The sequence below is a fragment of the Schistocerca americana genome, chromosome 3, assembly GCF_021461395.2.
Source record: "Schistocerca americana isolate TAMUIC-IGC-003095 chromosome 3, iqSchAmer2.1, whole genome shotgun sequence".
Classification (NCBI taxonomy): domain Eukaryota; kingdom Metazoa; phylum Arthropoda; class Insecta; order Orthoptera; family Acrididae; genus Schistocerca; species Schistocerca americana.
The window spans coordinates 572,289,760-572,314,070 of record NC_060121.1 but is presented as its reverse complement, the minus strand read 5'-3'; the positions used below and the strand labels follow the sequence as shown (position 1 = coordinate 572,314,070).

General features: G+C 41.7%; 1 protein-coding gene across 1 annotated transcript in view; it reads left to right on the top strand.

The window, feature by feature from the left end:
• The window catches only part of LOC124605731 (juvenile hormone esterase-like), a 117,240-nt gene extending 99,765 nt beyond the window's left edge, over positions 1 to 17,475 (top strand). Inside the window, exons 10-11 of the mRNA XM_047137610.1 lie at positions 5,496 to 5,628; positions 16,929 to 17,475. Of these exons, the coding sequence (XP_046993566.1) occupies positions 5,496 to 5,628; positions 16,929 to 17,097 (302 nt within the window). The 3' untranslated portion in view covers positions 17,098 to 17,475. The remainder of the gene's footprint in view (positions 1 to 5,495; positions 5,629 to 16,928) is intronic.
• The last annotated feature ends 6,836 nt before the right edge of the window (positions 17,476 to 24,311 follow it).

Genomic DNA, 24,311 nt, shown 5'->3' with positions numbered 1-24,311 from the left:
ACGACCAATGGGACACAGCGTCTCCGAGGTAGCGATTAAGTGGGGTGTTCCCAGTACGACCATTTCACGAATGTGCCGTGAATATTCTGAGGTGTTGGGTTGATCTGTTATTCTGTTATTTTGCACAACGAATTAATCTGAGATGTACCTTTTACCCTGTGGCTCCTGCAAGATGCAATTTCCACCCCCACACTACTACAGAAGTTAGAGAGAAGCTCCTAACGTTCTAAAGAGAAATACCTGAAAAACTTTCAGCAATAAATATCTTCTGGAGTCGTCCGCTGTAAGGAAATGACACAAAAAATCACAAAATTTCTTACGTAACTAGTGGGATACTTGGGTACTGGAGTAGTGCTAGTTAGTGTAAGAAAAACACGAATATAACGAAATTTATGATTTATTTTGCAAAAATTCCGAAAATCACAATGGCACTTTTCGTTATGAATTGAACAAGTTATATCCTTGTTCTTTTCGGAATGTGAAGTTACCTCTCAAGGATAGGATTTGCTAATCAAATTTCTATACAAAGTTTAAGATGGTTGATGACTTGGCAGAATGGCTGAGAGGCGCACCTACTCAACTTGAATAATTATCCTTTAGAATGTTGCTGGGTATGGTCGAGGCCGTCGCGTGTGAAATGCAGCGAAGTGTACTGTTGTGGAGGAAATATGGGGCTCGCAATAGCTGTAGCGCACAATACCATAAGCTGCGATGACTGCTGTCTGCACCGCTCGCTGCTGACAAATAAGATAACTCTCGTTCTATCTGGATTGACCTTCGCCAATCAAACTCTCCCTATGTCTTGATGAAGTCAAGGGTTCCTATTCGCCCCTAGTCTAACTATTCGTGTGGTACACCGGTCAGATAATCAGTCCACCGCAATGCCACTCAAAATTCGCTCCCAAGCGTTTAACTATAACTCTGTCCGTTCACACCGCACAATAAGTAGGCCGGCCAACACAGTGAACAACGCTTATTTGCAAGGACTCAATATAGAGTAGCACTTCGATTCGCTCTAGACAGAGGTGCTCTCCCACTGAAGTACTGAGGAGAGACCTTTTCCTCGCTCTAAGAGTGACAACGGAACGGCGCCTCTCCATGCCAGACATGAAGGACTATATCTTTCGATCTCTTCCACTATTCCTTCAGCTCAAGGCGTCAGAAATATCGTCTGTCAATCAGCATGGCTCTTCTAAAACGGGAGAATGACGTTTTGTTTAAGGCGACCAATCCTGAAATCCGTAACATTGGCGTTTGGCATTTGCTGTCTCCCTGTGAAAATCTCTGAAACTGCGTGTTATGTGTAAAGAATGCGTAGGCTGGCCACTCCCACACAATGTAGCGGAATTTGCTTTTAACCCGAACTTGGGGTCGTTCCCCCTTTCACTCCGGCACCCGCTGTCCCCTCCACGGGCGGTCATCTCGGCGTTTGGCATTGACTTGTCCTCTGAAGGGACTGGCGCCCTGTTGTGCGGTTTGCGTCTCCTGAACTAAAAACTCCTGTGACCGTCATGTCTGGAATGTGTGTGTGTACGCCAGCCTCGAGCACTTCAACCATGGTGTGCACTTGCGATTTATTAGTTATTTGCATATCATTTACATGAATTTATACAACATTGACTTTATCTTATCGAGCTTAGGTTCGAATGAAGCGTCTTGATGTGAATAATATGATTTTGAGCGTAGAATATGTAAGCAATGAAGGTCAGGAGACCACGACGTCTTACAATATCACGAATCCCGTAAAACATCAAATCTCCAACGTCGCTGCGACCTGAAAAAGATCCTGCAAGAACAGAGCCAACGACGACCGAAGAGAATCATTCAACGTGACAGAAGTGCAACCCTTCAGCAATACTGGGTCATCAACTAGACCATCACAAGTGTCAGCGCCGGCCGCGGTGGCCGTGCGGTTCTGGCGCTACAGTCCGGAACCGGTCGCAAGTTCGAATCCTGCCTCGGGCATGGGTGTGTGTGATGTCCTTAGGTTAGTTATGTTTAAGTAGTTCTAAGTTCTAGGGGACTTATGACCTAAGATGTTGAGTCCCATAGTGCTCAGAGCCATTTGAACCATTTGATCAAGTGTCAGCGTGCAAACCATTCACACACTGACCCTTGATGACTGCACCACACAAAACGGTATGCCTTTTCTGCGCACATCAACACCGACATTCGACTGTTGATGACTGAAAACATGTTGCCTGGTTGGGCAACTCTCGTTTCAAATTGCACTGAGCGGATGTACGTGTAACACCACCTTCCTAGAGCTTCAGTTCTCTTCTTGTTCGCTGGCCGGTGTGGCTGTGCGGTTCTAGGCGCTTCAGTCTGGAACCGCGTGACCGCTACAGTCGCAGGTTCGAATCCTGCCTCGGGCATGGATGTGTGTGATGTCCTTAGGTTATTTAGGTTTAAGTAGTTCTAAGTTCTAGGGGACTGATGACCTCAGATGTTAAGTCCTATAGTGCTCAGAGCCATTTGAACCATTTTTTTCTTCTTGTCCAAACTGTTTATCGTGTATGTCTCATGTCCGTACATAGCTGCACTACAGACAAATATTTTCAGGAAAGACTTCCTAACACTTAAGTCTGTGTCCAGTAAACGCACCAGACATGAACATTATTGAGCATACCTGAGACGGCTTGGAATGTGCTGTTCTGAAACCCTTTCCTTGTCATTGCTAGTCTTCATTTTATATCCCCACTACATCGAACATCATCAGATTTTTGCTGCGCAATTAGCAAAACTCATCCACTGTCTTGTTTTCTAATTTAATCCTCTCAGTATAACCGGATTTAATTCGATTACTTTCCATTATCTTCGTTTTGCTTTTGCTGATTTTCATCTATGCCCTCCTTTCAAGACACTGTCCATTCCTTTCACCCGCTCTTCAAAGTGTTTAGCTGTCTCTGATAAAATTGCAATGTCATCGACAAACCTCAAACATTTATTTCTGCAGGGAGAAATTCCTACTCCAGATTTTTCTTTGGTTTCCTTTACTGCTTGCCCATTGTACAAAGTGCATAACATTGGGATAGGCTACAACCCTATCTCCCTCTATTCTCAACAACTGCTTCCCTTCAGGCATCTCGAGTCTCATAACTGCCGCCTGGTTTCTGTACAAACTGTAAACTGCCTTTTGCTACCTATATTTTACCCACGCCTTCATTAGAATTTCAAAGAAAGTGTTTCAGTCAACATTGTCAAAAACTTTCTCTAAGTCTACAAATGATATAAACGTAGGTTTCCCTTTCCTTAACCTATCTTCTAAGATGAATCGCAGGAGCAGTATTGCCTTGCGCGTGCATACAATTATCAGGAATCCACACTGATCTTCCCCGAGGTCATCTACTACCAGTTTTTCGAGTCTTCTGTAAAGAATTCGGTTTAGTATTTTGCAACTGTAACTCATTAAAGTTATTGTTCGTTAATATTCCCAGTTGTCAGTACCAGCTTCCTTTTTCTCCATAGGTCCTTTTAATTTATCTATAGGGGGTATAATTCTCTCCTGTAGTGAAATATGCTCCTAAATCCATACATTTGTCCACTGGTCATTCCTACTTCACCATTTTGCACTTCCTGTCAGTCTCATTTTCTAGACGTTTGTGTTCCCTTTCGCCTTCTTCATTTGCAGCATTTTTATATTTCCTTCTTTCATCGGTTAAATTCAGTATCTTCTGTGTTATCCAAGATTTCTGGTAGGCCTTGTCTTCTTACCTATTTGATTGTCTGCTTTCGTCGCTATTTCATCAAAGCCACACTTTCGGAGAATCATCACACATTGTCCTCTATGACGCTCAATAATGTTGTCTGTCATACTACTGCCGCCATAGTAGTTGCTAACACTTACACAAGCTTCTGTACGTGACTGTTCCCATTCATCATGTCAAACGACGAAGTTCATTTACTGGTTACGCTCTGGGCCGTCGTCGCTTGTGAACAATGGAAGTCGACGATGTGGCATGTGTTGTACCGGTCCAGGTCACAGTAGAGTGCTTGAAATCATCTATGCAGACAGGTCTACAACCGTCACAGTGCTCCGGTGTATAACCGTCACTGTAGACAAGGATGTATTGCCTATTACAGCCATGTGGACTAGAGTCTTTATCCATAATAGTGGATAATGATTTGCAGCCTTACTATCCTCAGTTAGTTAGCTTACTGCGAGGGCTATTGGGATAGGAAGTTCTGTTCGGTTACGAAATCAAAACCACAGTAAAATTAAAAAAAAAAAAGTGGGAGTAGTTAGCTATACCTTACAGCTGTTTCTCTACATAGTCGCCGCTCCGTCTTAAACTTTTGTTGTAGTGTTGTACCAACTTTCCAATACCCTTGTCGTAGTAGGGGGTCTCCTATGCTTTCCGCCAATTCTCTACGCACGTCTACAGCTGGTTTCCGTGTCAAAATGTCTTCATAGCAAGCGGTTCATGTAAGCAGAAATGAAACTCAGGACTACCCTGTAACGGGCTGTCTTGAGGGTGATCAAACACTTCCCATCGAAAACGCTGCAGGAACATATTAACTGCCTCTGCAGAGTGCGGCTGAGAATTGTCATGAACGAAACGCTTGGAAATAATGTTATGTGGGCTGCACTATCTCGGCGAAATTTCTACCAGGCCCTTATTCTTGGCGGGGAACTATTTTCTAGGCGCCTTTACGTGCTCTCAGTGCACGCAGAATTGAAAAGAGTGAAGTATCGCAATCGAACGGCATACTAGAGACACTACCCAACACATTTGTCCGAAAATTCATCGGATTTTGTCCGAAACTTCATCAGATTTTCACAGTGGTTTCCATTTCGTGACCGATCGCCTTTTCGAATAGCCCTTGTATGTCATCATCGTAGCGCCGACTTGTATAGCGCATCATCGAACCGTTTTCTAGTGTTCTATTTGTAATTGCATTCTGAACGAAAACGATGCACTATGAGGTATTATAGAAAAGAGAGAGGTTCATTCCACCTACACGTAATAATGTTAATCGCTGTACGAAACATAGATACAGTGAAATTATGTGTAAACTGTCTGAGTGGACACAAAACGGAAATATGGTATTCATGTGTCAGGCGGACATGATCTGGTATTTCTGAGGAATAATACCACCTACACAAAACTTACAGGATGAAGCGCATCGACGGATATTCAGATATTCTAAGTGAATAGAGAAGCTAGAGGAATTCCTTTGGTATAGTCCTAGTATATGTATCACAACACTGTTAACAAAGTGACACTCATTTATTTGAGCTTTATACGAAATGTAGTCGATCATACAATAGCTTATTTCTATCACACATTACGCTCTATAAGTTCTAAGGGCTAACGACAGTATTGAAAAATTTGGCGTTGCACGCCATTATGTTACCATCAACTTTAATTCCGCATGAATATCGTCTTTTACATTTCATTATACTAAGGAAAAGTGATTGTTACGCGTCTATTGTAAGCAGAAAACCGACTGTACAGAATGCTGTTTTGACCGATGTTTGTATGCTGTTCCAGGGGTAACACACAACGGTGAACTGCCTTTCCTCTTCCTGAGAAACGGCGTGAACTACAATCTGGATCCAAATTCCGAGGAGGACCGTGTACGAAGGCATTTCCTGCATATCTGGACCAACTTTGCCAAACATGGGTAAGAGCGTGTACTTATGAAATGGAAAAGTTCAGAAAATGCACCCTTAATTCAGTATAACCTCGGCTGGCTGTTAAGCACATAGTAACAAATGTGTAACCGTAATTCATCACAGAAATCAAGTAGCTGCAAGTACGCTATAGCAGTATTGGGATTTCACGACGTTTTGTTGAACAAATAATCGGTTTGTTCTCAATAATGAAACATAAGGCTTAGCGAGGACACAGGTAAGTGAATTGGTCTTGACCTAGGCACAGTTTTTTATGAGACATAGTTAAGATCAAATGCGTATTATATAATACAGGGTGATTATAGTTAAATTTCCAAAACGCTGTAGAAATAACACCACTGGTCAGAATGTTGTCATATTGCAACGGAATATTATCCGAGAGGGGGACAAACATATGGCAGAAAAAAAAAATTGCGTGAAAATTGATCAATAGAGGGCGCTGTATGTGTCAGAATACGTAAATGAAAGCACCTGCCATGGACACGACCAATTGAAGTATGTATAAACATGCCAGGTACATGGCTTTTCTCCTTCCGTGTCTGCGACGTTCACAATGACTGTCTTAATGCAGGATCTCGCTGTGCTTGTAAAACTGTATTACAAGAATGATGACTGTGCACACATCCCTCTGCAGAAGTTCCGGACACTGAAGAGTTTGAAAAAAGGCATTGGTCCGATGACTGCCCTGGGTCTGGAGAAAATGATAAGGAAATTCGAAAAGACGGGTTCTTTTGGTGTGGAACCTGGTAGAGGGAGGAAACGAATCGATTCGGCGTTAGTGGAAGCAGTGGCCACAGCAATGCAGAAGCAGACGAGTGGTGGTGGGCACGGAGATTTGCCCGAACATTGGACATACCCGTGAGCACAGTGCGTAAAATCCTACGAAACATTCTTCTTTGCTATCCATTCAACATTACCCATTCTCACGCTGGCAGGACAACAAGAAGCATCCTGTTGACCTGCCAGCTAGACAGACCTTTTCTTTAGAGTTTCTTGCTCTCATGGAAGCGGACAATGATTGGCTGTGGAAGATTTTGTTGACAGACGAAGCCCACTCTCATCTGACAGGATATGTCAATACACAGAACTGTCGAATATGGGTAACGGAAAATCCACACGCAAATGAAACACTACCACTTCGTCCTGAAAATGTCACTGTGTGGTGCGGGTTTACGGCATCATTTATCATAGGGCTATATTTTTTCGGAGAGACAGGTGCTTCCGGTCCTGTTACCTGTACCGTCACTGGTAAGCGCTAAGAGTGTCTTTTGCGTAACAACATTATTCCAGCTATCCAACAGCGTGGATGTATGGATGGAATCATGTTTATACAAGATGGCGCCCATCCGCACATTGCAAATCGGTTACGCAGCTGCTGAAGCACCATTTCGGAAATACTAGAATTATCAGCCGCCATTGCCCTGAAGCCTGTCCGGCCTGATCACCTGATCTTAATCCGTGTGATTTCTGGCTGTGGGGCTATCTGAAAGATGTTGTGTTAAGTTTTCCGATGGCAAACTCATCTGCAGTGATGGCACGCTTTGCGCAAAACATTCTGAACGTGGTCCCGGAAAAATTTCGATCAGTTGTGGAACATGCTGTTTGTCGCTTTCAGTTTGTTGCAGAAAACGGTGGACAGCATATTTAACATGTTTTGCGCCAGTCACACGGAAATGAATAATACGATTTGATTTTGATTTATGCTTTTTTGCCTCCAGGACAACTAAAAACCGATGCGTTTGATGCTTTTTGTGCGGTTTTTGGCCTCGGGACAATTAAAAACCGATTTTTTCCATCCGATGTGATATGACCTTGCCGTGGTGGTTGGGTTTACGTAACTAACAGTATCGCACCGGTACACCCATGCACTCTGAGTAGTACAGTTTGTTTAACATAAAACGTACACCTTCGGTATTGTATAATTCATTTGTCATTTGTAGTCCACCACTATTAAATTATGATGCTTACAGCGCCATCTATTACTACATTCTGTAACTATTTTTTTTTTCTTCTGCCATACGTTTACCCACTTCTCCGATAATATTCCGTTGCAATTTGACGCCCTTATGACCAGTGGTGTTATATCTACAGCGCTTTGAAAGTCAAACTTTAATTATAATCACGCTGTATACATCAGTTCAAAAAATCTGCAGACGTCTAATTCATAAATTTATCATAGGAATTCAGCCAAACGTATTGCAAGATATGAAGTCTTGACCTTGGTTAAATTCTAGACGACAAGAATGCTATGCGACGAGTCACAATCACGACCTTGGATTGTGTCGGACAGCGAGTTTTGCAAGGTTCTAAAAGTGTTATTTCAACCTAGCCATAAGGACTTGTAAATTGCTTTAATGACTAATCAGAAAATAATGGTAACGTGTCACTCGAAACCTGCAGTCCACTTTTCCACATTCTGGCTGGAAGGTAAATTACCAATCACTACTATAAAAGAAATGAGGAAGTATTAACAAAAAAACAAGAAATCCACTGTTTGCATTTCTCTGCCTCGTGATGACTGGGTGCTGTGCGATGTCCTTGGGTTAGTTAGGTTTAAGTAGTTCTAAGTTCTAGAGGACTGATGACCATAGATGTTGTCCCATAGTGCTCAGTGCCATTTGAACCACTGTTTGCAGTAACCGCAGTAACCAAGCAAATTCAGTATTTCCACTCACACACACACACACACACACACACACACACACACACACACACACACACACACGCATACCCACGCACACTCGCACACAAAGTTATTTATAAAATACAAAAATTTTATTGCTGTAATCCACACTTGGTACAGTACAGAACCTAAATCTCCCGAAAGTTCCGTTACGCAGAAATTCCTGTTTTGCGACAGACTGCTCTATTGTAAGTGTGTGGTTTTAATACTTCACTCGTCACGCAAATGTAGAATACGGACTACACACAAAACATGTTAATTATTTGCAGTCCACTCGGAATTCAATTCCTAGTACTTCGATAAAAGAGCGATCTTAAAGTTTCTCATTACCACTTAAAGGCTGTCCATACACAGCCACTCCTGGTTCTCTTTTCCGATAACAATTAACATCGCAACTCACTACATTTAGGATTTCGTCACTAACTGACTTGTTTGCGACACACACTGTTGACGAAGGACGCCGAGCGAACGAACCCACCAAGCAACTCGGGAGTTCGGTAATTATATTCCTGTAATCTCGGGTCTTCGGGAGAGGCCGTCGAAATGGAACAGTCGGCTTAAAAACGCCAACGCCCCGTCTTCCGTGCTCAGAATGTACCTTCCCGTCACCCTAAATTACTAACAACTTCTACAATAGCAATTTTATATACTCTCTAATTTTTGTTATAGTAGACCCATGTTAAATCGTAAAGAATGAGATATTATTTTAAAGTCATTTGGAAAAATGTACCGTATTTATAGTGCTTAATACCAAATTTCTGTTACTGTTAGTTTATTGAATCCCATCGCTCGCGCACCACATGTACACTCTAAGACAAAAAACGACGCACCACGAAGGACTCAGTCTCAATGACTGGATTGTCCTCAGTGTTGAGTCCCACTTCGAACTGAGCCCCGATGACGAACGAAGACGTTGTTGGAGATGTCCTGGACAGCGGTGGCTTACCACCCTGACTGTGATCCGCCATATGGTTCGACATCAAGGAGCTGTGGTCTGGGATGCCATTTCATTTCATAACAGATCCCTTTGGTAATCATCTTCGGTATACTTACAGCACAGCGTTACGACGACGAATTCTGCAGCTCGTTTTGTTGCCCTTCGTAGCAAGCCATCCTGGGCTTACATTTCAGCAAGATAATGCCCTGCCACCCTCAGCAAGGATATCTGTTGTTCGTCTTCATGCCTGCCAAATACTACGTGGGTTCAACAAAACAGCCAGATCTCTCCCCAGGTTGGGGAAGTTTCGGGCATTATGGGAAGGGGCTCCCAATTAGCTCGTGATTTTGCGATATAACACGCCAATTGAACAGTTTTTTTTTAAAGTAACTTAAACTAACTTACGCTAAGGACAACACACACACATGCCCGAGGGAGGACTCGAAACTCCGGGGGGGGGGGGGGGGGGGGGGAGGGAGCCGCGCGAACCGTGACAAGGCGCCTTAGACCGCGCGGCTACACCACGCGGCAGTTAAACAGGATTTGACACGCTATCCTTCAAGACATCCAACAGTTCTGTCACTGTCAGTGTCAAGCCGAATAACTGACTGCAGATTGCCCAGATGTGTACCAACGGGACTTGCTCAATTTGAACAAATCAATAGATATTCCTGGAATTGTAATAATTTGTTTACTTGTATATGTACACCACATCTATCGATTTCCCTCACGTTCGAATGATTTTTTCACGGTGCGTCGTTTTGCTGTTTGTCTTAGAATGTACATTCTGGCTTGATAACGGACAACGTAGGTTGTCTAGTAATATATCCCACAACCCAGTGCAGCCCAATTAGATATGTTTCTTTGTAAAATATGTGCCATTCACCATTCGCTCCTGCTAGTTGATGAGTTAATGACCTGTCAATGACATGCTGCATCGCTGGAGTAAAGAGTCTGCTTTCCAGTCTACCTGTCCCTCTTCTTGTTCTGCAATAAACGAATGTTTCCACGGAACTATGGCTGTGATTATTCGTAGCTCTACGAACGTATCTTTCCTACTTTGACTTTGTTACGTTAAACATCTTAGATGCTTCTCAAACTCTCATTCTAGAAGATAAAACGACTGAAACTACCATTTCCACTGAATTAGAGTCCCAATGGGCAGGTCTCTGTGTTCTTTAAATCTCGTATGAAAATTTCTAGCTGTCTGGTCAATATATCTGTTGTTACACATTTGACTTGTCTCACACTAAATATGATACACGCCAGGATAGGATAAAGGATCCTCTCTGAAGACTTTACAGTTGCTTAACTCATTGCCCAAATTTTTTGGTATGAAAAATGTTCTGGAAGAAACGGAAACCTTAATGTTCATTCCCGTCCTCTCGATACAATTAATGAATGCACTGACCTACATCACAAAAATATTTTAGTTAATTGAGATATTTTTCTGGCATATTGAGGTGTGAACGTAACGTAATTTTTTTTTCTTCTTTAACAAGTTCTCTTCCCTTCCAAAGTTTTGATGGTTCCGTCTTCTGTCTGCTGTTACCTCCCGCTTTTTCGCATAGGTGTTTCATATCACGTCTGAGCTATGGGTCGTGTCTGGCCTCGGTACTCAAGGGTACTGATTACGATTATATAATTCTCATGGAATTTATGTAGGTAATTACAATCAATACGTGATTTCTCTTTCCCTCTTCGTTGCTTTTTATACATTCCATGACTCTAGTTACCTCTCGTGTTCGGCCGTGATTTCCGTTTTTTCACATTTTACTAGATCCCTCTTTTATCATTTTGACACGGAACTTTTGTTCTGTGACTATAGTGGGATGAGGATGACCTCATATGGTCATGTGATTTTATTTGTAAGTAATTTACTTTCCTGTCTTCTAATTTATTTTAATTAATTTTAGAAATTTTAGCCGCATAGTTAACTATCAGACAATCAAAACTTGAGGATTCCCTCCCATTGCCTTGTAATACTTTCTTTATTACAGTTTACACCAGCTCAGAGAACTTTAAGTCTTCCGAAACCGATCGTGCGTACAATAGAAGATTGTTGACTCAGCAACTTTTGTGCTGTTTCTTCAATTTACAGAATGGACTTACACAGTTGCAGCTGCACCATAAGAAGAACTCTTAATAAACAGGGACGGAGGTTTCAGTGTAAATAACGGGTACAGCACTCGGTTTAATAATATGTAGTTGATTATAACATCCTTCCGGGTTGAAAAACGCTGACAGAATTTGATTTTCAGGGAATACTAGTGCGAGCTCTGGAAAACAAAAGAACACTAAATTGTGTAGTGGGCTTCGAGAATGGGACTGGGCTGTTAAAAGGTGCGATGTGAGACCAACAATAGTTCACAGTCAAGCTGGGACTCCAGGCAGCAAATAAGCAAAACTGGTAGCACCTGAAGAAGACGGCTAGACCGATCGCCGAAATATTGTGCATAAAATTGAAATGACAACTTGGCGGAACGGCCAGAAACACACTATCAAATGTATTTCCCGAATGAAATCTATTGTTTTCTCTTACAGGTTCCATCACCTTTCGAAAATCTTCAGAAAAGTAAAGTGTAAGATGAGAGAACCACAATTCCTTTCCCTCAAGTAAGGTAGGTGCAAAGGTCCGTTAGAAACATCACGGACATGTGCGGAAGGGATACAAAAGCGATCTGTTGCTCTTTATTGATCGAATATCCTCGGCTAAAATGATTTGGTAATTTCATGAAACAACTGTTATTGTTACATCGTGAAACCTTCACACAAAAACATGTGCATGTAGTGAATGAGCTTTTGACAATTGTTCGGTAGTAGGACCGTAGACTGACACCAGTGTAGGCGCAGAAAGAATGAAAAAAGTGTAGTCTTTGATTAGTAATCGAAACGTCCTCGTCTAGGGTCCTGCTTAAAATTTGAGTAAAATTATCGGCTTTTGTGCCCGAAGACTTCAGGCAAGAAAGTCACATTCATCCAACGGCATTGTGAAACAGGTGGAGGAGCGGACAGAGGTTTAGGGCACACTCTTGCCCTTGATGTAGGAAACTGCCCCTGAAGGCGGAAAAGTTAGAAATGAGTAATGTTATGAAGATGCAGAAGGCAAAGTAAACCACTGCATTAAAAACACATAATGCCTCTGCACAGGACATGTGGTCGGTAATTAAAAAACGTATCATGATGATCTCTCCGTTGGTAAAAGATCCGGACTAGTCCCACATTCGGATCTCCGGGAGGGGTCCGCCAAAGGGGAGGTGACCATTAGAAAAAAGCTGAATAACCAATGACACGAGGCGTAGAATGCCAGATGTTTGAAAGTGATAGGGAAGCTAGAAAACCTGAAAAGGGAAATGCTGAGGATCAGACCACGGCTAGTGGAGTCAGTGAACTGAAGTAGAAAGAAGACAAGGATTTATGGAAAGAAGACAAGGTTTTCCGGTAAGATGAATATAGGGTAACATCGACAGCTGCAGAAAACAGTATAATGTGAGTAAGATTCGTTATGAATAGGAAGGATTCGCGGGGAGTGAGTTATTGCGAACAGTTCAGTGATAGGGGTTTCTCGTCAGCATCGACAGCAAACCAATACAGACAACGACAGTTCAGGTATATTCCGACGTCGCAAGCCGAAGATGAAGAGATAGAGAAAGTGTGTGAGGATATTGAACAGCTAATTCAGTTTATAAAGAGAGATGAAAATCTAATTGTCATGGGGATTGGAACAGGGTTGTAGGGAAAGAAGTAGAAGAAAAGGTTACGGGAGAATATGTGCTTGGTACTAGGAATTAGAGAGGAGGAAGACTGAGTTCTGCAATACATTTCAGCTAATAGTGCTGAATACTCTGTTCAACAATCACAAGAGGAGGAGGTATACTTCGAAAAGGCCGGGATAGACGGTCTGATTTCAGTTTTATAAGAACATGGTCTCTCAGAGATTCCGTAATCAAATACTGGATGGTAAGACATACCCAGGAGTGGATACAGACACAGATCACAGTTAAGGAATGATGAAGAATAGGCTGAAGCTTAAGAGGAGAATAGGCATAAGTTTAAGAGGCTGTGCAGGAATAATCAAGGTGCAAAGAAGTGAGATACGGAAGTACCAATGAACGAAGAGATACGATTGAAATTCTCTGACGCACTACTTGCTGCGATAACGAGTAGCTCAATAGGCAACTGCAGTTGAAGAAGAAAGGGCATCTCTAAAAATGGCGTCCAGAAAAGAAAGGAAACACGCGTACCAAGAAGGTAACTGTGGAGCGACCATGGGTGACAGGAGAAATAGTACAGTTGATGTAAGAGAGAAGAAAGTAGAAAGATATCCAAGGAAATTCGGGAATACATAAATCCAAGTCACTTAGGAATGAAATAAAACCTAAGAGTTGAAGACAACATTTGGTGAAATTAAAAACAAGTGCGGCAACGTCAAGAGTGCAATGGTAAATGGACTGTTAATTGCAGAGGACAGCGAGTAGAGGTGGAAAGAGTACACTGAGGATCTCTATGAGGGGGAAGATTTGTCTGACGTGATAGAAAAAAAAAAACAGGAGGCGATATGGAAGAGATTACGGATCAAATATTAGAAACAGGATTTAAAAGAGCTTCGAAGGATTTAAGATCGAATAAAGAAGAAGAGATGGCTAACATACTAAAATCTTTGGAGGAAGTGGCAACAAAACAACCACTCACGTTGGTGTGTGGAATGTAAGACTCTGGGTATGTATCATATGATTTTCTAAAAAATTGTATCCAAATAATTCCGAATTCCGAAGACTGCAAGAGCCTAAAAATGTGACAATTATCACACAATCAGTTTAATGGCTCATGCATCCAATTTTCTGACGAGAACAATATACAAAGGAACGAAAAGAAAATTAACAGTGTATTAGATGACTATCTGTTTGGCATGAGGAAAACAGGACGCCCAAGAGAGGCAGTTCTGATGTTGCAGTTGATAATATCAACAAGGCTAAAGGAAAATCGAAAGACGTTCATAAAATTTGTCGACCTGCAGAGCTGCAGAAAACTTTTGAGTACTTCAAATCGTGTAATATGTTCGAATTCTGAGAAAAATAAGAGTAAGCTGTAAGGAAAGGCGGGTGTTACAGAATGAGAACAAGAGCCAAGAGGGATCAATAAATGTGGAAGACCAAGAACGAAGTGCTCGGATTAAAATGGGGCTAAGACAGGGAAGTAGTCATTCACTCATACGGTTCAGAAGAAGAAGCAATGAAGGAAATAAAAGGTCAAGAGTGGAATTAAAATCCTAGGTGAAAGGATATCGGTGATAAGATTTACTGGTGACATTGCCACTCTCTGTGAATGTGACGAAGAATTACAGGGTCTGCTGAATGGAATGAACATTCTAATAAGTACAGAATATGGATTGTGAGTAAATCGGAGAAAGACGAAAATAACAAGTAGCAGAAATGAGAACAGAGCGAATTGTGGCATCATAACTGGTGATCACGAGGACGGGAAAGTTAAGAAATTCTGATACCTAGGCAGCAAAATGACGCTTGGCGGACGGAGCTTGCACGAAAGGGTATTTCTGACCTAGAGATTTCTGCTAGTATTAAACATTGGCCTTAATTTGAGGAAGAGCCGGCCACGGTGGCCGTGCGGTTCTAGGCACTTCAGTCCGGAACCGCGTGACTGCTACGGTCGCAGGTTCGAAGCCTGCCTCGGGCATGGATGTGTGTGATGTCCTTAGGTTAGTTAGGTTTAAGTAGTTATAAGTTCTAGGGGACTGATGACCTCAGATGTTGAGTCCCATAGCGCTCAAGAGCCATTAAAACCATTTTAATTTGAAGAAGAAATTTCTGAGAGGCGGGTAGTGAAACATGGACTGTGGGAAAAGCGGAAGAGAATCGAAGTATTTGAGATGCGGTGCTACAGAAGAACGGTAAAACTTTGGTGTACTGAAAAAGTGAGGAATGAGGATATTCTCCAGAGAATTGGCGAGGAAGGGATAATACCGAAAGCACCGACAAGAAAAAGGGACAGGATGGCGGGTTATCTGTTAAGACCTCAAGAAATAACTTTCATGGTAGTAGAAGAAGCTGTAGAGAGTAAAACTGTAGGGGGAAACTGAGACTAGAATACACCCAGCAATTAATTGAGGTCGTAGGTTTGCAAGCGCTACTCTGAGACGAAGAGGTTGGCACAGGAGAGGAATTCGTGGGGGGTCGCATCAAACCAGTCAGAAGACATTACTGAAAAAAATGTGCTGCGCTACGGTACAGTGGCGTGGGAATTTCAATGTCTGCGAGGACTCGATGCACGTACCTACAAATAAACAAAAGATTAATTACGGAGATCTGTATTTCAGGCTATGCCTAAAACTTCGGAAATTACAAGGACCTCTGACTGAAATGGACAAATGAATATAGCTTCAACCGCACTGAGAGAGAAAAAGAGTAATGAAAAAAAGAAACAAAACTAAGCCCATTATGAAAGAGCTATTTCTCGTTGAGTAATGATATGTAACTCTTTTCCTTCCCTCAACAGAAACTTATCAAATGAATCGTCTCCGTGGCAGTGGATGAAAAAGTCGTGCATGGGATCTGGCGCACATGAATGTAGCCTATTACGATGATCTGTGTACTTCATAAATACGCTGTCGGTGGCTTCAAAGCAGATCCCATCTGAATCAAAACACGTCCTTATTCGCTGTTTCCACTACTCAGTACAGTTCTGTAGATCATTTTCGTGAAGCTGGTATGGGATTTCGCTGGAGGGCAACAACAGATATGTGACAACAGCCCATCCACAGCTAAAGTAAATTTTGATGAAATGTATCACAACGCAAGGACACAGTTTAACGTCGAAAACCAGTCACGCACTAATACGTCACAACAAACAGCTCCTCAGTAATGCTTGCTATGTCGTTTCTTTTCTGTATGACCTCGATTTTTTCGGGACTCTGCCCCACCACATGAGGCGAGGGTTTAACAAGTCCGCTTCATAGTGCGACCATTATACTACTTCCCCAACCTACATTTCGCGTGATGTGACCCACCAAACATGGCTCGCATATCAATGGTCGATAACTGGTTCATCATTAGCGGAAGCTTCGTCAACTCTCGTTCGGGCCGGGGACATTCTCACTGTACTATGTATTCAACGCAGGGGCCATCTGCTCTTGTGTAATTCCAGCCATTCGTGTGACCCACCCGATTAGCCCCATGTGTTAATGCGACCGCTTCCGGGACAGGTAATTACCTACCCCTTATCTGTTCCACCCGGCGGATTATCGACAAGTGGTCGGCTTGCCGGCCAGTTAGAATGTGGTTTGGTAGGGGTTTTTCCACATTCCACTTAGTGAATAGTGGGCTGGTTTCTATGTCCTGCCTCAGATACACCCTACGTAACCATTTAGAACACTTTCTCACATTTGCACCCATAATTTACTCTATACGCAAGTAGACTGAGTACACTGCTTCTGTACGAAGGAGACTGATAGTCTTAGCTGTTTGGTCTCCTTAAGCACTTACTCATCCAAATCAGTGACATTCTGCATGTACCTACAGATAATTTCGGTAATGGAAGCAGAATGATAATAAAACTGCCTAATGAAGTTTCAACGATGCATTTAAAGAGCGCACTCGATACAATTTTTGCAATATTTTGAGAGATGCTGAACCGATGTTCTGGTATTCCCGCAGGATTCCCACTCCGTGGACGGATCCCGTGATATGGCATCCGTACAACGCGACGAGCCGCAACTACCTGCTCATGCAGGCCAACTTCACCGTCGCTCACGACAGACTCGGCGAACGCATGGGCTTCTGGCATCAGAACGTCCCACTGATGCCCTTCCCTGGAACCTTCTGATATCTGCCGCAGCAGTTCTCAGACATACAGTCAGGCGCCATTACACCAGCCTGGCGTAATTTTGCTGACTCCCTAAGTAGTTCTTCTCCAGGCTCCGCTGTAAATTAATAATTCCGTTATTAATATATTATTAAACACTATAAATCATACTTTTTTTAGCCTTAGGTTCTTAAGCAAAGTAATTCATGATTGTGACTGTGTCCATATGTAAGTCCACTATGTAAGCTGCTCAGAATTCAATGAAAACGATTGTTATCATTACAGTATTTTGGTTTTGTTCGACGCTGTTTCCAACTTCGATTTCGAAAGCTGTTTCCAATAGATCTGCTTGTGTTCCTTTGTATTATGATTCCTATTGAAATAAAAGCACAACAGTTACTCTGTTCGTGTCATTGTTGTCCAAAATAGAAAATGATGAATGAAACCATCTACCTATTTCAGAGAATTGAAAGAGCATCATTTGCTTGCCAGTATAATACATGTATAAATGGTTAACAACAGATTATATCTCTTTTGATTCGGGGTGTTTGAATATTATAAATCAGTAACTTTTATGGTACTGCTCTAAATTATATTGATGAGAGCAAAATATTGTCTACCGAAAAGTATCCTATGACCTAGAAAGTAACAGTTCCTCAGAGATGTTCCAAACCGATCTTTGTGCCTGAGTACTGACTGATTTCGCGAAAGTGATACATTGGAGATCTTACTCATTTCGTGTGACACAGTAACCACAATTGAAAGCAATATACGAGTGAAACGGAGATTTATTCACGGTAAAACAGTGAAGATGGTCTAAATCGCAAAGTTCTGATGCTGAAGTCAATATTAAAGTATCTCAATTAAAAAAGCGTGCAATAATTGAAATTGCTATAGGCGATGATTTGTTAAGCATTTTAATACAGAAATGATTTCGGTTGACGATTAGCTGTATTATTATTTTATTTTATTTTCCTTGATGAAATTTTATGGCGTTTTTTTGTAATTTCTATTTTAGCATTCCAACTAACATAAGAACCACCTACGAATATTTTGCATCAGTCATGGTCTTGATAAAGAACCTTGAGTCCTATGCGAATGTTGATGTTGCTCCAGATTTGCTTCTCGATTGTGTTCACATAGTTAGTAAATTTTATTCTCTCCCGTCAAGAAAGTAGACTGAGTCTCGTTCATTTACGATCTGCTCTTCTCTGCTCTGCTCTTCTCTGGGTGAGCATAGTTCCGTATGGGACGTGACCACATCATACATTAACAGGAAACATTTGCTGACATTCATGCAGTTCTCCCTAAATTTCTTAGATAGCTTCCATGTTTAACTGCACAAGAACAACTGAATACTTATCACAAAGCTGCTTAGTTTTGTCTTTTTAGTCAGCACCGTAGATCTACGGGCTGGTCACAGTTTTTCAAAGAATGCTCGTCGCCTCTTATTTCTGCATTCTATGACTTCATTTGTGCCTTCGTCTTCTACGATTGTCACAGGAAGATTCTCTCTATCTATAGACTGACTCTGTGTCGTCTTCTGTGTTACTCATATTAAGCGACACGTATGTATTTCACTGACCAGTTCGTGGTGCCTGATGGAAACATGTCGGCTGCAGAGGAGAGGTCCTCCATATTTGATTCAATACCCCCCTTATATGCTCATTTATTTGTATCTTAACGATCCTGATCTTGTCCAACTCAACAAGAAACATTATCTACGAGTACTCTAGTAGCCGTATTTTTGGAAGAATTTTAGAATTTTTCTTATGTGTTGAACCTGACATCTAAAGCACTGAAACAGATTTGGTACTACACTGATTTACTCGCAGTTAAATGTAGACCATACTTTGAATCGTGACTGTAGGTTTCGTGTTCACATCTTTGACACTATGGCGTAAAATATCGTCTCGTCTGCTAGCTAAAGAGCCTCGTATCTGAATCCGCGCGTAGTGTAAACCTCTTCGGCAAACAAGGTTTAAGTTGATATTAGCTAATGTCAGACCCTGTGGTGGACATGTAGACACTAGTTCACTGCTTGCCTGGTGGAGCAGACTGAAGGCTACCACCACTGCTGCTTGCCTCTGCGTCCTCGATGTGGCAACATTCATAAAAGCTTCTACGCTCGCTCCCGAATCCCCAGTATTCTTTCATTACGGGTAGCGCTGTATAATAACGTTGAGAATTGAACCAGATTCTTGATTAGAATATCACTGGCTTGTTAGATGCTTCTCACTACTCACGTGGATCTTTGCATTATGTTAGGTGTAGTCGACTGAACCTATAGTTCGATTTAAGACGGGGTTTTACCACGGCAATTACAGCGTGATGTTAGATTTTCATTCTAAGCACCCAGTGATATAATTTCGTGTGTTTAACGGAGGCCGCTTGTTGTGGACTTGACTTAATCCGAGATAATGGACGGCTCTTCACCTTTCTTTTTTTTTTTTTTTTTTTTTTTTTTTTTGAGAGCTCATAATGTATGTACATATTTATTTTTTACGATATTTTGCTGTGCCAGAACAATCTGAATCGTTCTTAACACGTTTCTGCTATTATAACTGAATGGACGTGATGCCAATATTACGTTTTCCTTGGAGACTGAGAAATAATTTAGATCACTGAGACTGATCTAGAATAGCCTCTCCTGCCCTACTTTTGAACTTGTAGGTAACTGTGAAAATTACTTTCTTTGTATGTGGTACCAATTAGTCTGAACGCAATTTGACTATCTGAAAATGATATTGAATATAAAGAGTGCTCATCAGTAACTACAGAATGGTTTTTCATGAAATCATCACAGAAAGTGGCTAACTGCTTCGTATTTAAAATGTGCCCTATTAGAAGATTTTCTATGAAATCTTACCAACGAATAATGTTTCTAAGTTTCACACAAATTGTTCAATTAAGCCTTACAATTGTTTCTTACCTTGGAGCTGATAACTCGGCCTCTACTCCGTCTGCACACAGCAAGAAAGTGACGCGCTGAACTGCATGTTCCTGAAATAAGTCACTGCACAGCAAACTGCCTAATCTTATTTTGTTTTACTTTCTTAAATTATACTCTTGCTCCTTTTCTAAAAATGTGTTGCACTGTCCGTGCAATAGTGCAAGGTGGGAATGTGCAGGTTTTACCATATCTATCTTTCATCTAATAGCGGGGATAAACTTCATGCAATATCTATAAATGAATATGGCAGTATTCTGCAATGGTATTCAGCTCTTTTCATGACACAAATAAAGCTCAAACTAAACAGTTACTTATTCTTAAAATTGTCACATAACATAAAATTTGCTTTTACATAGAATAATTAATTACTTAACATTACTAATAAAAATGTGTGTGAAATCTTATGGGACTTAACTGTTAAGGTCATCAGTCCCTAAGCCTACACACTACTTAACCTAAGTTATCCTAAGGACAAACACACACACCCATGCCCGAGGGAGGACTCGAACCTCCGCTGGGACCAGCCGCCCAGTCCATGACTGCAGCGCTTTGGACCGCTCGGCTAATCCCTCGCGGCTACTTAACATTATTGTTTTTGTTTTAAATTAGATAAGTTTAACTAATGATTGTGGGAGGAAACTAACTATAGTAGTTAACGCATGACTGGTAATTCAATCTGGATACCAACTTCAAGATATTCTTAAACACAATGAAATCTTTGGACTACAATACTTCGCACTTAGTGCTTGCAGCAAAGAAAACTTAGTGCATGTTATCATTTTCAAAAGCCTTGTCTTTGTATGAAATAGGAAACATTCTTTATCCTCTATGACATAAGGGAGCATCTTTAATAAAAATTTAGTCTCTGTGCGGTATACCCACCATTTAAGTTCCTCACTCTGCCGTGACACAATACACTCTCTTTTTCTAGCCGACAACTGCTTTCCTTGCTCGCTTGAGCTCTGCTCAGTAATAATCTGGTAGCCAAAGATTATGTATCACTCATGTGTTCAGCCATGCAAAGATGCTCACAGCAATAAACGTTCCAAAGAAGCTCCAAATATACGAAACAAAGTGTAATTTCAGTGTTACATGCATCTTCCTTAACCACTTCTCCTGACATGTGCACGTCTTAAAAACTCAGCCCTACCTATCAACAATTTCGCTTGATGTTTCTTGCAAATAAGAAGGAACGTTCAAGAAAGTCATTCACAAACGATTAATAGAAGAAGTACAGACGTTGTAACATATAAAAGTGTAGCCAAAATAATTCGAGTTATGAATTTAGATATAACAAAATGGAATACAAAGTATTGTATGTTGAAACAGTAAACATACGAAATAAATTAATAAACGAAAGTAATAATGAAGTCACTTGGAAAGAAATATGTTACAAACGTCACATACAATAAAATATTTGTGATTAATATTGCAAGATGAGCGACAAGAGTGACTGGTCTTACATGATCGTGTAATGTATACAATATCGTAAGCACAGTACAGTAACAGAGTCAATAAAATGACTGTATGTTATTATATATATTTAATGAAGAAAGAGTTGAATGACCTACAACTATTGACATTAGATTAATCATAATACGTTGTATGTATATTTAAAAACAGGTAAATTATCGTATTACACTGTGATAAAAAATACATATGGGACAATATTATGCGCTGAGAGGTGAAAATGTGTAACCTACTGCAAATGTTACACGCAGAATACTTTGCTTGTTAGAAAGTATACACTATTATTTGTTCAAATAACTCACACTTATAGAGCATAGTCCGGAACCGCGTGAGCGCTACGGTCGCTGGTTCGAATCCTGCCTCGGGCATGGATGTGTGTGATGTCCTTAGGTTAGTTAGGTTTAATTAGTTCTAAGTTCTAGGGGACTGATGACCTAAGATGTTAAGTCCCATAGTGCTCAGAGCCATTTTAACCATTTTTATAGAGCATGACAAGTATCTGTAGACCAATGGCGGACTCAGGGGGGAAAGTAAAGTGATTAGTTTCTCCATTGACAGCCCGAATATCTCGATGAAATAGCAGTAAATGGCAGTCCCAGGGAGGACAAAAGTTGAGACAGTTCCTCCACTGTCACAGAATTCACGCGCAGCTCATGCAAGGTTCATATGCTCGCCTTTCTTTCTACTACATCTCACTTTTTTTCCCAGTCAAAGCCGATACTTGTGCACATGCATCCGACCGCATGTATGTGACCGATTTCCTAGGACGATTCTGTCTAGGGGTATGTGGCCCGACGGTGGTGGCCTGTGGCGGGAATGAGTCACGTTTCCCACTGACGGCAGGAGTGGTCCCAATGGAAGAGGCCTTTTGGGATGCGTGTCGTCCTCTAGACGGTTGAATAGCGAGCTAACACTTGGTATGAGTTGGATAGCTTTCGTAATAACGTGGAAATTTGAGAAAATTCCATATGGACCTGTGTTTGCGCTGGACCATTATTCCCTCATACGTAAAATGTCTGGTTGACTGCTTCTTCCCATTTACCGCATTTATTTAGTTGAGAGAACATCGACTGTGGTGTGCACGTCTATCAGGTGAAAGACAGATGGAAGACACGTTTGCTGGTGCTCTAGACATGAGACACACCTTAGTTGACTTTGTAAATTATAAGGATGATTTGGAATCTACTGTATCACCGACATTGCTATTCGTGAGTGGAAATATGTTTCCTCTATTTTTTTCGAGTTTTCACGTACAGATCTTAGCTGGCAGGGTAAGTTTTGGGTTCCTGGAGAAATAATTTCCAGTGTGTATCTTCAGAATTATCCTGTGCAAGCGATCGGTAGCATACTGCTGTGTGCTTGATATCGAAAAGTATAGCGAAATAAATGGAATGATATTCTGACAAACCATGAAATATTACATGTGGTCTTGTAATTCCAGAGTCTGGACATTGGTGTAGAAAGCAAACAAGCAAGCAGGTCATGACCCGAAATCGTGACGTCTTTGTGCTGAGGGTAACCGACCCAGCCTTTATGCAACAGTCTTCGCAGTATATTTTCAAGTATCTGGTGGTCGCTACTGCATGTCCTATCGTGGGGGGCGTATAGATTCAGCAAATCGATAGGCATAAGGAGAACGAAAAAAAAATTTTTTACGTGGAAAATTAAGTGCGCTATAGATGCTGATATTCTTTCCAGAACCATGTTCGTGAAGAGGAGACATATCCAGTATATTGCTCGTTGTCAGATTGCGGCAACAATCCTCATATTTAATTGTAGTTACACTAATAAATATGTGTGTAGTTCCCAATATTCTTGTGAGTCTGCAGATGGCTGTAGCATGCGTAGCAGCAAGCAAGCATGGCATCCTTTGTACACCAGTTCAGTCTATGGCTTACGACGATTTGGCTCACGCCCCCCCCCCCCCCCCCCCCACCCCCTGAGTGGGTGAATAGTGAGTTGCCTTCGGAACCGCGTATGTTGCGTGTATACTCTGTAGAAACTCTCTCTGGTTTATATGCTATTCCGCAGTTGCGTTCATGGGCTGCGTTTACGGTGGTAGTTTTCCCCCGTCGGCGCTGCACAGCGGCGTGGTGAATACTTGGGATGTATTTGACGATCTGTAGATCACTTTTTCAGTGTTTAACTGTCAGTGCAATATGGCGATCTATACAAAATAGTTTTTTGCCGCTGTAAGTTTTGTCTGGAGAAAAAAACGTAGGACAGAGCTCCATTTATTCACAAGACATAAATATAACATTGAGAGCATTTCACTGCACCTGCGCTAGTGAATCGCTACACAGACGTCTCTCGCTTTGCAATTAGGCCTACGATGGACTGGCCGGTTTGCATGGTGGCTGGGTAGCACATACGTGGCCAGAGGCACCTTGCGTGTTCCGTTAGGATCGCTAGGAACAATGCAGCCTGAGGTGTTCTTGTGAGCATTGGAAGAGGTTTCTGTAGCGCGACCTGTGACGTCAGTATCCATAGGTACAGATGTTTCGCGCTAGCAACTATAATTACGTGGGCGTGGCCCAGAGGGTGACTTGGCTCTCATTTACTTAGACATGTGACTGCAGTATAACACTCGAAGAACTCTTAGACGCGACTTGCACCTGCCTTTGGCAGTGACGTGAGAGCAGTGGCTCATGCTCCGGCACTGGCTTGCGGCCTGCAGTGGCTCATGGCTGCGTCTGCGGGTGCACACGTTAGAGTTTCTGATAGTTGTGGTTAACGATAGTTCGAAAACGTTTTTAACGTGCAATGAGTATTTGTGCAGTGCATTACTTTCGGCTGCTTAAGCGCTGTGAGA